The sequence below is a fragment of the Sinocyclocheilus rhinocerous genome, unplaced genomic scaffold (genome assembly GCF_001515625.1).
Source record: "Sinocyclocheilus rhinocerous isolate Xijiao unplaced genomic scaffold, SAMN03320098_v1.1 scaffold953, whole genome shotgun sequence".
In the NCBI taxonomy this organism is placed as follows: Eukaryota; Metazoa; Chordata; class Actinopteri; order Cypriniformes; family Cyprinidae; genus Sinocyclocheilus; species Sinocyclocheilus rhinocerous.
In genome coordinates, this window is record NW_015643169.1 from 447,290 (window position 1) to 461,754 (window position 14,465).

Genomic DNA, 14,465 nt, shown 5'->3' on the forward strand with positions numbered 1-14,465 from the left:
TTACATTTATGCAGTTTTACATTTGCTCTTGTGAAAATAAAAAAAGTGACTGCTAGGAGGTCAGTACCTGCTCTTATCCACATGGTGGCACAGATACATCAATGTAATGGGCTTATGTGACAAAACACTGCTGATGTTGCCCTCACTGATGTGATTTGTTTTATTTGATCTCTTCTTTAGTTTCAGCGTATGACAATTAGGAATTTGACCGGTTAATGTTAAAACAGTCTTTACTTTGGCCTGTGGTCATAATATTATGTATCGAAGTGTTTGTTTGTGTGTTTGAGAACAGGGTTCATCTTGTCCTGAGGATTTCCGCATTCTGAATACCACCAAAAGCATCGCTGTGATTAATTCTGAGAGTCTGGACAGCTGGAGGATGAAGCTCCATGACAACAGCGATTCAAGCATCACCAAGTGAGTGTGTGACATTATTCGGTTTGACTATGGTTATGACAGAGACCTCGCTGAAATCTACCACTTGGCATCGTTTTATTATTTCAAAGACAAAATGAGCTGCATTGCAAAGTATTTTACATACATGCACATCATTCAGTCTGTTAGATTTTTTAAATGTTTTTTTGATAGAAGTGCCCAACAAGGCTGCATTTATTTAATAATGAATACAGTAAAAAGTAAAGTAATATTGTGAAATATTATTATTACAAATTAAAGAAAATTTGAAAATATTTTAAAATGTAATTTATTGTTGTGATCAAAGCTGGATTTTCAGCATCATTACTCCAGTCTTCAGTGTCACATGATCCTTCAGAAATCATTCTGATTTGCTGCTCAAGAAACATTTCTTGTTATTATCAATGTTGAAAACAGCTGTGCTTCTTAATATTTATGTGGAAACCATGATACATTTTTCCATGATTCTTTGATGAATAGAAAGTAAAACAAAAACATTTATCTGAAATAGTAATCTTTTTGTAACACTATAAATATCACATTTGATCAGTTTAACACATTCCGCAAAAATAAAAGTTTCAGAGGTGAAGGAAGTTATTAAATTGCAAAAAAAGAGAGAGAATTCTTTTGCAATTAATTTTTTTATTAAATGAGGTCAGTTGTGATATCAAATCTGTTAAAGCACACACTGTATAAAGTATATTTGTTATGATTTTGATGCTGATTTCAAATCTCTTGACTCCTCCCCATCCATGTACCTGCTCTTATCCACATGGTGGCGCAGATACATCAATGTAATGGGCTTATGTGACAAAACACTGCTGATGTTGCCCTCACTGATGTGATTTGTTTTATTTGATCTCTTCTTTAGTTTCAGCGTATGACAATTAGGAATTTGACCGGTTAATGTTAAAACAGTCTTTACTTTGGCCTGTGGTCATAATATTATGTATCGAAGTGTTTGTTTGTGTGTTTGAGAACAGGGTTCATCTTGTCCTGAGGATTTCCGCATTCTGAATACCACCAAAAGCATCGCTGTGATTAATTCTGAGAGTCTGGACAGCTGGAGGATGAAGCTCCATGACAACAGCGATTCAAGCATCACCAAGTGAGTGTGTGACATTATTCGGTTTGACTATGGTTATGACAGAGACCTCGCTGAAATCTACCACTTGGCATCGTTTTATTATTTCAAAGACAAAATGAGCTGCATTGCAAAGTATTTTACATACATGCACATCATTCAGTCTGTTAGATTTTTTAAATGTTTTTTTGATAGAAGTGCCCAACAAGGCTGCATTTATTTAATAATGAATACAGTAAAAAGTAAAGTAATATTGTGAAATATTATTATTACAAATTAAAGAAAATTTGAAAATATTTTAAAATGTAATTTATTGTTGTGATCAAAGCTGGATTTTCAGCATCATTACTCCAGTCTTCAGTGTCACATGATCCTTCAGAAATCATTCTGATTTGCTGATTTGCTGCTCAAGAAACATTTCTTGTTATTATCAGTGTTGAAAACAGCTGTGCTTCTTAATATTTATGTGGAAACCATGATACATTTTTCCATGATTCTTTGATGAATAGAAAGTAAAACAAAAAACATTTATCTGAAATAGTAATCTTTTTGTAACACTATAAATATCACATTTGATCGGTTTAATACATTCCGCAAAAATAAAAGTTTCAGAGGTGAAGGAAGTTATTAAATTGCAAAAAAAGAGAGAGAATTCTTTTGCAATTAATTTTTTTATTAAATGAGGTCAGTTGTGATATCAAATCTGTTAAAGCACACACTGTATAAAGTATATTTGTTATGATTTTGATGCTGATTTCAAATCTCTTGACTCCTCCCCATCTAGTGACATCATACTCCTGTTTTCCTCAACTGCATGTTGGAATGCCAGCTTTTTAGACCAAAGGTGAGCAGTTAAGATGTTCCTGCCTTGCATTCCCTTGTCAGTAAGCGTATGCGCACAGGTGATGCCATGGAGAGCAGAGCACTTGTGATTTTTCCATAAGTGACTTCTGCTTAACTTCAGTAGGAAAATTCTTTGTAGACACCAGCAGAGCTCCCGGTTACAATGCCATGGAGAGCAGAGCACTTGTGATTTTTCCATAAGTGACTTCTGCTTAACGTCAGTAGGAAAATTCTTTGTAGACACCAGCAGAGCTCCCGGTTACAACTCTTTCTGTAAAATAACAGTCCCTCTTTGCAAATGGGACTTGAAGTATCTTTTTCTGACGAGAGAATCATTCTACCTCCGTCTTCGATGTTCATAATCTGCACTGCAGCCGAAAACATTTCAAGAGATTATCTGGTTACATAAGGAACAAGTGGTGTTGCTGGTATTCAGACGGGGTATTATGAGTTGTGAGGTCAAATCTTCATTTTTTTTAAATGCAGTTTTGTGATTGTGATTAAAACTCATGTCCTAGCTTTGGGTTGGCAGGCATTTCGAGCAACACATGGTGCCATGGACTCTATAGCACACATTAAACTCTAGATCATTTGAAGAGTAGAGGTTTCTGTAGGTCTGAAATCTGCATTACTGACTGTGCAGCTTTATTTTTATCAAATCAAATTGGTCGAATTGATTTTGAATTGAGTCGGATCAACTAAATCTAATTGCACCTCAATTAGCTTTAATGGTAATATAGTTTGACCAAATGAAATGTAATTGGATTTAACTCTCTGTTCTATCAAGTCAAATGAAATCAAATTTATTTGAATCAAAACACTAATTAAAAGTTAAACACATTTTAGATGATTTACTTTTTCAGATGACTCAAATTTAAATTAAAAAATGAACAGTCAAAGGCAGCTGAATTGATTTGAAATTGCTCAAATCCAACTAAACTGAATTATAATGAATCAGATCAGTCAAATCCAGTTGAATCTCATTAAATTCATTTGAAACAAGTTGAAATGAATCAGATCAATCAAATCAAATTCAGATGGACCAGATTCTATTAAACTGATTCAAGTCAAATCAAATCTGAACATCAGAATCAAATGGAATCTTAATGATTTGAATCAGATTGGATTGAATGTAAAGGCTAAACACATCTTGCCATCTCCTTGAAACTGGACTCGTATTAATAACCCGTCTTGGTGTGTGACAGGTCATTTATTATAGATCAGCCATCTTACCCTGACATCCTTAAAATACTCTGGCTCTGGTTCAGGTGCTCATGCGTGTGGGGTTCACTGGTCTGTAATGCAGGGATCAGCATCAGGCTTAAACACCCGCAGCTCTGTATTTACACCCAGCGTGTGATCCTGCTTTCATCCCTTCAGAGCGACAGACACCGATAAAGAGCAATGGAGACGAAAGACCTTAAATCACCTCACCTCAGATCCAACTATTTGTTCACCTGTTCCTTAACTAGTTCCAAGGCCATGACCCAACACGTGCTTGGAGATACAAAATCTCACGGTTAAATGTTTCCAAACAGTTTTAACTAATATAGTAACTAATCCAGAAATGCAAACCATTTTCTAATCTTAAATTACTAAATTAAATTAGTACAGTATCAGATTTCTTAATGCGTATAGCTTTACAGCTTATTTCAAACTATTTGGAGACTAATTTCCACCTGCTGTTTTCACAGTGATGACGGGCATTTCAAAACCAACCCCAAAGTCCCTGGCATCGATTTCAATGCTGTTAGGCTGCTTTTTGAGACGCTGATGAAACCAGCCTTCGCGAGACTTTTGGAGCAGGTGTGTGCGCTTAGATATGTTGGCTTCATCTCATCATTTATTTAGGTCTTTAAAGCACTGCATACTTGGAAGGCAGTTACTCTGCTGCAGACTTCATCAGGTTTCTGAAACATTCGAACTAAGCCTTGTTTGTGTGTTAACTGGGTGAAAGTTGGCAGACTTTTCAATCTAATTAAAGGAATCGCAGCTACTGACTATACACTAGTTTGCAATCGGTAACATTTTTTCAATGTTTTTTTAAAGAAGTCTCTTGTGCCCACCAAGGCTGCATTTAATTTGAGCAAAAATACTGTAAAAACAGAAAATTGTGAAATAGTATTACAATTTAAAGAAACTGTTCTCTATTGTAATATATTTTAAAATGTAAGTTATTCCTGTGATGCAAAGCTGAATTTTCAGCATCATTACTTCAGTGTCACATGATCCTTCAGAAATCACTCTTAATATGCTGAACTGATGCTCAAAAAACATTTCTTGTAATTAAGAATGTTGAAAACTGCTTAATATTTTTTTATTTTTTTTATTTTAATAGAAAGTAAAAAAAAAACTTTATTTGAAATATAATTTTTTTTGTAACATTATAAATGTCTTTACTGTCACTTTTGATCAATTCAATGCATCCTTGCAGAATAAAAGCATTAGTTTCTTTAAAAAAAATCTGAATTTATTGGTTAATTATTACCATTAATAATGGTTAGTTATGTTTCCCCAGGCAGCCAGCCATACATGCATTATGTCAGCAGAAAATAAATACTTTCAGAGGCAAAGAAGTTATTAAATTACACACATATATATATATATATATATATATATATATATATATACATTTTTTTAAATAAATTAGATCAGTTATGGTATCATATATTTTAAAGCACACACTGTCTAAAATATATTTATGATTTAGATTTTTTTTTATGTCAATTATCTTCCTCCTAGTGACGTTATACTCCTACTCCATACTCCATACTGTCCTCAGGAAAAAAAATCTTGCTGACCTTACTGATCTCAGTCTGTGTAAATGTATTTTTAATAATAAACAGCTCATAAATGTGTTCTTCTAGGCCACGAAGAGCTTTGAGAGTCTCCTGATCCCCCAGCTGACCTGCTCTCCTCCTGACGTGGAAGCCATGCGGATCTACCTGATCCTGTCTGAATGTCCCGCTCTCCAGGACTCCAAAAACTACATCTCTCTCACCATCCCTCTAGCCATGGCCATCCTCAGACTGGACGCCAACCCCAGCAAAGTCCTCGGTATGTACATGTTCCGCTGCCTAGCAACACCATTAGTTGCTTAGTTACAAAGTTGATCAAAGTTCAAGATCAAAAGGGCTTTTGAAATTCATCTTTATTCTCATTTCTCAGATAACTGGTGGTCTCTGATGGATTGCGAGGTTTTCTCCAGACTAGTGGAGATGTACAAAAGCATTGTTGTGTTTCTGTTGACTGGTGGGAAGGCGCTCCTGATGCCTGTGTTTCTGGAGAGCTACACCAGTGCAGCTCTACGACTGCTGGAGAAACTACACAAGGTACGGTGAAAATCCACACAACAATAGTGAATGATTAACTAATTAATAAGCTATTCGATTGAATATTCCCCAGCATCAGAGCTGAATTGCTGTTTTTCATCTGTTTTTGCAGACAAGCTTGTTTAATTTTGTTTGCGTTGTTAAATGATAAACTAAGTGTTGATCCAAATATTTTGGTGCAGGTCAATCTGAAAGTCCATCGTGTGGAATACAACCACTTCTACATCCCTGATATCTCCAGGCTAGTGGACATCCAGGAAGACTACCTCAAATGGTTTCTGCGCAAAGCTGATATTGTGCGTATATCGCTGCACATACGTAGATTTCCATGTCACTTTTCCTTTTGCAGATGAACTGCAAAAGCTATATGTTAATGTGAACATGAGCTAGACCCCATTGTGCATACAAAATGTCATAGTTACACAAGAAAAAGCCTCAAATCTTGATTATCTAAAGCTGAGAATAGAGTACCCCAGATTTGAACACATCCTTGTTTTGTCTTGTTGCAGAAAATGCGATACCCTCCAGTGCAGGTATGTTGATTGAATAACTCTATATCAGTTTGTTTGTAGACAGTTGTGATAATCTGAATCTTATTTCCCAGGGTTCTGTCACGTTATGTGCCTATCCGTTCATATTGAACGCACAAGCCAAGACAACCGTGCTGCAAACAGATGCTGAGCTGCAAATGCAGGTAAAAAAAAAAAAAAACAACAACAACTTGTTAACACTCACTTTAGCTTCAGGATTGTTCTTGTACTGAGTTGTTAACCGTTCAGTTTTTGAAATAAGTGTCTTCTCACCAAGGCTGCATGTATTTGATCAAATCTACAGTAAAATTGTGAAATATTTTTATAATTTGAAATAACTATTTTCAATCTGAATATATTTTAAAATGTAATTGTGATTGTAAAGCTGAATTTTCAGCATCATTACTCCATAGTAATAGGGAGTTAAGGAGTACATATTGCATTAGTCCATTGCAAAATCACGATTTGCTGTTGATTTCAGAGTGGATACAGAGAAATTACTCTGCCTGCTATGAAATATTCTCTTTGACTAGTTTTGCCTGCTTGATTACTGTTCAGATGGCAGTAAGCGGTGCTAACTTGCACAACGTCTTCATGCTGTTGACTATGGAACCTTTGCTGGCAAGAAACCCTTTCCTGGTTCTCCACGTACGAAGAAACCTCTTAGTCAGCGATGCTCTCCGGGAGCTCACAGTCTACAATGACGTAGACTTGAAGAAGCCACTTAAGGTTTCTCTTTATCATCCTAACGCCAGACTGTTGTCTGGTCCATATTGTAGCATATTTTGGCCAAGACTGCCCACTTAGGCACAAGTTTGACTAACATACAATTTTATTGATCATTGCAGGTCATCTTTGATGGAGAGGAAGCTGTGGATGCTGGAGGAGTCACTAAGGAGTTCTTCCTGCTCCTACTGAAAGAGCTGATGGATCCGATCTATGGCATGTTCACCCAATATTCAGAGTCCAATCTGCTGTGGTTCTCTGACAAAGTGAGTTCAGCCATAATACTAAGATATTGAAAAAGGATTGCGTGTTTTTTTTATAAGTCAGTGTGAAAAAATGGCTCGGATATAATGTGAATTCAAAACAAAATTTAAGTGCATATGCACTGTACTCCAATCTTAATATTAGTTGCAATATTTGATAGAAAGAGCCTGAAAGATGTGTTGCATATGTCCTTCATAGCTGTTTTTCAAAGGTAATAGGATTTTTCCATTGGCTTTTGAATTATTGCAGAAAATAAGTTCTGTGAACAACAAAAGTTTATGATTCTTGCATGTTTTGCTCATCATGATAATCTTCACAACTTTTATGAATTTTGAAGCCTAAATACAAATGCCAGAAGTAAAAAGCTAAATATACGAACCACTCTATAGTTGCATGATTTCAACATCACCACCACTGATCATCCATCAACTCTTTCAGTCTTTAATTAAAAACATTTTCCCTGAAAGTTTGAGTTAGAATAGTTTGCAAGAGCACCCTTATAAACAAACAAGGGGAGTGAAAGCAACTAGTGAATAGATGAATTTACCTGTTCAGTGTGATGACGTTTAATGTCCCCGACAATGTATCTATAGACCTATTTAGCCACTTGTTAGCAACTTTTTCAAGTCAAGTAAAGCTTTAAAAAATCACAAGGGGGTATTTCTGATCTATTTTATGTCTTACAATAAACTTGAAAATATCTTGAGCTTGTGTTCATAACAGGCCTTATTCCAACAAAAAGCCCGTTCAAAAAACCCATTGACTTCAGGATGATGGAACCAGAAGTGCTAAAATGCTAACCTGTTTCTGGGTTTTGGCCGACAAAAATATGTCATACCTGCAGCACTCTATAGTGCCAGATGAATGAGGACATCAACAGATAATCTTATCAGCCTGGTGATTTTGAAATATCTGGGCCAGCTCTGCTGTTTTCATGCAAACATGATGATCCTGCTGGATTTCTATATGGCATGATGACTTGCAGAACACCTCAGCTGTGTACAAATCAAGACTGAGATGAGGAGGACTACACGTGATTTAATGAGTTTAATTTACATTCACTGATGGAGAGGTCTTGTTTGCAGACAAACATTCTTGGATAATCAAAGGGTCGTAATGGAAAGAGGGCTGTTAGATAAAGGAATCTTGGTGACATCAGTATGCAGAAGTGTTTTTATGTGTTACTCATGCCTGTTTGTTTACATTGCAGTGTTTTGTGGAGCACAATTGGTTCCATTTGATTGGGATCATTTGTGGTTTGGCCATCTATAACTCCACTGTGGTGGACTTGCACTTTCCCCTGGTGCTCTACAAGAAGCTTCTTAATGTTTCGCCCACACTAGATGACCTGAAAGAGCTTTCGCCTACAGAGGGAAGGTATGCAACACGATCCTTTTCGTGACTTTGGATTGTTCATCCGAGAGTGTTGTTCAAAATGGCATAAAAGTAGTCCATACAGACCCGAATTGAAGTCATTATTCACCAAAAAAATCTTTGAATGTGCTGTAGCTCTCCATATGAGATGGGAGTTTAAAATAGGTACGGGATCCAAATCCAGAGGTGCTGGATCCAGCTTGTTCAAATTAAGCCCTATCTTTATTTAAACTTGTACCACTTAGCACTTACAGGCTACATGTTGTTGTTTTTCCATCAAAAGCCATCACTTGCTAATCAAAGCAGCTCGGCATCGCTCCAGACCACTGTATCACAGCACTCGTTAGACCAAATCAATGGACTTCCTGTGACCCCTGAGGCTTAACTGAGAAATCGAAGTCCTAAACAGACTGCACAGACCAGTGAAGTGGAACTGTTTTGTCAAATTTTTCGCCCTACGCTCGGTGTCCTTTGCCACTGCATTACATAAACAGGTTGTTTTTTATATAGCGTTAATTAAAAGCCACCCAAAAAGCTTTTTGAACCTCTCGAGTTTGTGAGTCACCATCATACCACTAATTGTTTGCAGAAGCAGACAGGCCAGCCCAGAGCTGATAGCCGGTTCAAGTCTGTAATCGTGCTTTTGGGTTTGCGGCTTCAAGGCTGTTCCCCACATAGTTTTTGAGTCATATCATCTTATGAAAGCAGCCTTCAGCAGACCTTGACCTGGCAATTATAACTTTAAGACCAGCATCAGCAAATATTGCACAGCTGCCCATAGTGGATGATTTGATTGTGTGCTGCTAATGCGTTTAAAAGGATCAAGGACTAATTGGTTTCCACTCAGTTAGATGTGTTTGACACATTGTTGGATTCATTCTTGGATGGTTTTAATCTAATCAACAGCTCAGGAACAATTACAAAGATTTACAGCAACATCACATTGAAAAGGATACTCAGCTTCTACTTTATTTTACTTTAAAGGGGACATCGGATGCCCGTTTTCCACAAGTTGGTATGATTCTTTAGGTCTTCATGGAATGTCTGTAACATACTTTGGTTAAAAGCAGAAACAAACCTCTTGCGTACTGAGCTCAGTACACAAGAGGGCATTGAAGTTACCTTTAAAGGGGTGGTTCATTGCGATTTCACTTTTTTAACGTTAGTGTGTAATGTTGCTGTTTATCTGCAAAGTTACGAAGCTGAACGTTCAATGCAAACGGAGATATCGTATAAAAAAGGGGGATGAGGCCATGCTGCGCTGCTTTAGAGAAGAGGAAGAGAAAACTAGAGGTGCACGTAAAAATCTATTCATATATGAATCGCGATTCTGTCTTCTAAAGATTCTAATGGATTCACAAGTTTCAAAATCAATGTTCTAAAGCAGCGGTTCTTAATACTGTTCCTCGCGTCCCCTGCTCTGCACACGCTCTGCATCTCTCTCTCTCTCTCTCATTCAGCTTAGCTCCAACAATGAACTGTTACAATTATACACTTATTTTCACGTATAGCTATGAGAAGTGTTAAACATGGATGCGCGTGCAGTTTCCATACTGTATTAAAGCTTTAATCAGGATAAAACCGTATATTAAAAGCTAACATAAGCAGTAGCGATATTAACGACGCCGTTGTTTACAATACAACCGGAGCACATGCCGCTGAGGTGAGGGGCGGGACGTTTAGACACGCACTAGAGGCGATTTAGCCAATCACAACACACTGGGCTAGCTAATCAATCTGAGCCCATCGCCTATTTCTGAGGGAGGGGCTTCATAAAAGAAGGAAATGATCCATGCGTTTAGAATGTTAGACTGCACCCCATAAACACAATCAAGCCTAGAAAAAAAACAGTGAACCACCCCTTTAAATGTTGCTTGTTTTAAAGGTAAACTGAATATATTCATGCAGCTAGCTATAAATATGTCCTGGTCCTTGTTTTGAGACCTCATTTTAATCTGTTTTCTGACTAAGACTGGCCGCTTATGTAAAAATCCCTGCAAACATCACGATTCATATGCGGTTTATAGAGTCATAGGCAGAAAACTGTCATTTGTTAAAAGTAGGAGATGATGTGTGGCCCCTGTCCTGCTTGGGTAAGCCAGGGGTTTGCTTTTATATCCTGCAGCTGGTGAGCTCTTAGCTGCGATTACAGGAGGGAGAGACAATTAAATGCCTGTCGATGACTTTAGAGATAAAAAGAGTCATCAATGTGAATTCCAAAACTTCAAATTTTCACTAAATGTTTGTCATTATATGTGTTCGCCTGTCTACAGGAGTCTTCAGCAGCTCCTGGAGTATGAGGGCGATGTGGAGGAGACCTTCTGTCTGAACTTTGCAGTAAGTTGCTGGACACTAAAGTAAATACGACCCCTCTAATTCGGCCACGTTTGTCTGATTAGAAGAATATCACTGATCACTATAAATCATATTATGAAGAAATTCCCAAGTCAGTGCTTTAGTAAATAAATTCAACTGAACTTATCCTTGATATCACACACATGCTGCCAAGACGGTTATTTGATGTGTGAGCTTTGACATCTGGAAGATGAAGAGCGTTTGCTCATTTGCCATGTGTCCCGTCATTGTTTCCTGTTGGATGATGGAACGACATTCAGCAGATGTTTTTTGGTTTATGATGTAGAATTAGGGAAGGGCGATAAAAATAAAACATTTATATCTCAGTATTTTCCAAGCTTTTAACAATATTAGCTGTGAACTAGCTAATGAAGTTGTTATTTTTATTATAATTTTATATTAAAATAAAAATTAATGTAAGAACTTTAAAAAGTTAGACTTTTCACTAAATTAATATTTACTGATATTTAATCATATGTAACAATATAACAACGCAACATGTATATTTAATCAATTATGTTATATTTAGTAATAACATTTTATTTCATAATGTAAACTAGAACTGATTTGTATCTAATAGGACTTTCCAAATCAGTGTTTTATTGTTAACTAAAACTAAAACTGTGAAAAATTGTTTGTGGTAATTGAAGAAAGAAATGAATTAATACAATTACAAATATTAAATATACAACTTACACTTAAAAAAAAAAATGAAATGAATGAAAATTAGACATGTTGACTTGGTAAATAACTGAAGTACTAAAATGAATTGAAATAAAAATAAATTAAAGCTAAATAAACACATTTTGACCAAAACAGAATGACTAAAATTGAAACTTAAATTGAAGTGAAAATCGATCATATAAAAATAAAAGCAAATTCAAAATATTAATAAATAATATAATAGCATGTACTAAAATACTAAAACACTTTCCAAGTGTGTCGCTAATTTTGTTTTAAACAAGAACCTATTAAAATATATCCATCTTAACACTCTCATACTCTCATATGTCATAGAGATGAGTGAACATTGTTTTAGTGAAACTTAACTGTTCAAAATAATACTCTAATATTGCTGCGATATTCACAATGTTGCTTCATTTAAAGAGATAGTTCACCCAAAAATGAAAATTTCATTATGTTCCAAACCTGTATGAATTTCTTTCTTCCGCTGAACACAAATTAAGATATTTGGAAAGATGTTGGTAACCAAAGAGTTGCTGGTAGCCATTGACTTTCATAGTATTTTTTTTTTCCATACTATGGAAGTCAATGGCTACCAGCAGCTGTTTGGTTACCTACATCCTTCCAAATATCTTAATCCAAATATTTTAATTCATACAGGTTTGGAACAATGTGAAGGGAGATTAAATGATGTCAGAATTTAGATTTTTTTCTTTGAAAAAGAAACTATCCCTTTAATCGCATTAACAAAATTTTTGCATATATGCTGTAAATATTCTATATATCGCCCAACCCTGTTTAGAATGTGAGTCTGCTCTTTTTTAAGATGTTTATCAGATATTTGTGCAAAAATAGTGATTTTTTTTCCCCCCTATGAACACGATGAGCACTTTCACAGATGTCTCGTCGACATACTAGGGTGAAGGGTTACTTGTATTTGGTCAAGGCAAAATGCTCAATGATAAAATGTAACAACTGTGTCCACAGATTACGAGAGAGTATTACGGGATCACAGAAGTTAAAGAGCTGGTACAGGGCGGGAAGACCATCGCTGTGGACAAGACGAACAGGTGTGATTGTTCACAGAGTCTGTGGTGTGTGTCTCTTTAAATAAAGGTCTGAAAGAGGTCGTGTTGTTCCTGCCCGTGCTCCATATTTCAGTGTCTGTGAGAGGGAGTGTGAGTGTGTGTGTTGTCAGAGGGAACAAAATTGCAAGGTTTCAGAAGCTGCAGGAGCAGATGGGACAGCACACAAATCCAAACAATCCAGAACATAAATCCAAACAAAAAAAAACATATAAATGAACACACATTTGTGATGTATGAAGAATTGTTGCTGCGTTCACGGTTATATTACAGGAAAAACATTAAGTCGAGATTGTATGAAAAGGAAAATAGTTTAAGAAAATGGCTAAAGTATTTGTTAGGAACGTGCATGTGTGTTATATTTGTTTGTGTGTGTGTGTCCTGCTGTCTGATGGTAAGATTAGGCAGAAGGCCAGTCATCTTGATCTCAGATCAAGGCTCGTTCCCACAAACACAAACACACACACACACATAGCAGACCTGACGGTGATATATGACCTCCTGAAGAGATTACAGGTATTTAGCCCAGCTCAGATTATCAGTCTTAATTCACTCAGTCTGGTGTGTGAGTGCATGTGAATATGTGCACTGGATTACATTCATCTGATGTGCTTTATCGATCCTTCAGGGAGATTTGACAAACTGTCGACTAGCTAACATAGTTCAGCATTCCCTTTCAGTGGCATGTACAATCATTGATAATATTAACTAATAATAGGTAAACTCTTCTGGGCAACTAACACAATGTCATAACCAGATACGCCAAGAATGGTAAAGGACATGGTTTCTTACGTCACAACAAAATCTAAAGAAAGGAATAATAAAAGCCTATTTTTAGGTCCACAATATCAGTTTTAGACAATTCAGTAATGTGTTCAAATTTAGTTCTTATTATTTGTACAGTATTTTTTACTGATTTTTTTTATTGATCTAATGGGAATCATCATTATATAACATTCATTATCGTCTTTATCAAATGACTGTAGTACCATGATTTTAAAAAAAAATAAAAAATCAGTGTAAAGGCAATACAACAAATAATATGATGTATAACTACATATAAACAGCAGTGTGCTTATTTTAAAAATAAAATGTGGTTGTCATAAAAAGTCAAATGCCAAAAAAGCTATATATATGCAGTATATACAGTATATAAATATATTGTGTGAAACGGTTCGCAAAATTCATGTTTCGGTTCGATACGACAGTGGTGTCACGGTTCGGTACGTTTTCGATAGGGGGAGGAGGGGTTGGGTAATTGCTTGGGTCGCAATGTTGGAAATATTTATGTTTTATACCATGAAGGCGAGCCAATGAATATCACTAGAAAGTGAATGTAAAAGCGAAATGACGGAGTAATGACGGAGCTTTTCTTTATCTGACGCCCCATATTCTCTCAGAGACGACGAGAGACGAATCTACTTCAACATATGCTGATTACGGTATATAGCTAACTGTTTTAATTTATTCCCTTAATATTTCTCTTGTGGCCCGTACATAGTAAAAAAAAAAAATGTAAAAGAAACGTATTTGGTGTTAAACAGGTTGTTTTTGAAAGTCGGCACTTAAAATAGGCTAAATAAAGCTTTTTATTTCATTGATTTTTATTGATGACTGCTGTCTTAATATTTTAATTATAGGCCTATAATTAATTGTATAATAGACCTGTTTTAAAAGACCTTTTTTAAAACATTTTAATTGAGGAGCAAATAGCCTTATCTTTTGTTATCCTCGCAGCGTGTCAGTTATGCGGTAATATTGCGGGGCAAATTAA

At 36.0% G+C, this 14,465-nt stretch overlaps 1 protein-coding gene across 1 annotated transcript in view; it reads left to right on the forward strand.

The window, feature by feature from the left end:
* The window catches only part of LOC107756986 (probable E3 ubiquitin-protein ligase HERC3), a 28,866-nt gene that overhangs the window by 10,213 nt on the left and 4,188 nt on the right, over positions 1-14,465 (forward strand). The window contains exons 9-21 of the mRNA XM_016574318.1: positions 293-417; positions 2,283-2,342; positions 4,036-4,147; positions 5,209-5,398; positions 5,510-5,673; positions 5,856-5,969; positions 6,183-6,206; positions 6,278-6,367; positions 6,762-6,932; positions 7,052-7,195; positions 8,404-8,570; positions 10,841-10,904; positions 12,594-12,676. Of these exons, the coding sequence (XP_016429804.1) occupies positions 293-417; positions 2,283-2,342; positions 4,036-4,147; positions 5,209-5,398; positions 5,510-5,673; positions 5,856-5,969; positions 6,183-6,206; positions 6,278-6,367; positions 6,762-6,932; positions 7,052-7,195; positions 8,404-8,570; positions 10,841-10,904; positions 12,594-12,676 (1,508 nt within the window). The remainder of the gene's footprint in view (positions 1-292; positions 418-2,282; positions 2,343-4,035; positions 4,148-5,208; positions 5,399-5,509; positions 5,674-5,855; positions 5,970-6,182; positions 6,207-6,277; positions 6,368-6,761; positions 6,933-7,051; positions 7,196-8,403; positions 8,571-10,840; positions 10,905-12,593; positions 12,677-14,465) is intronic.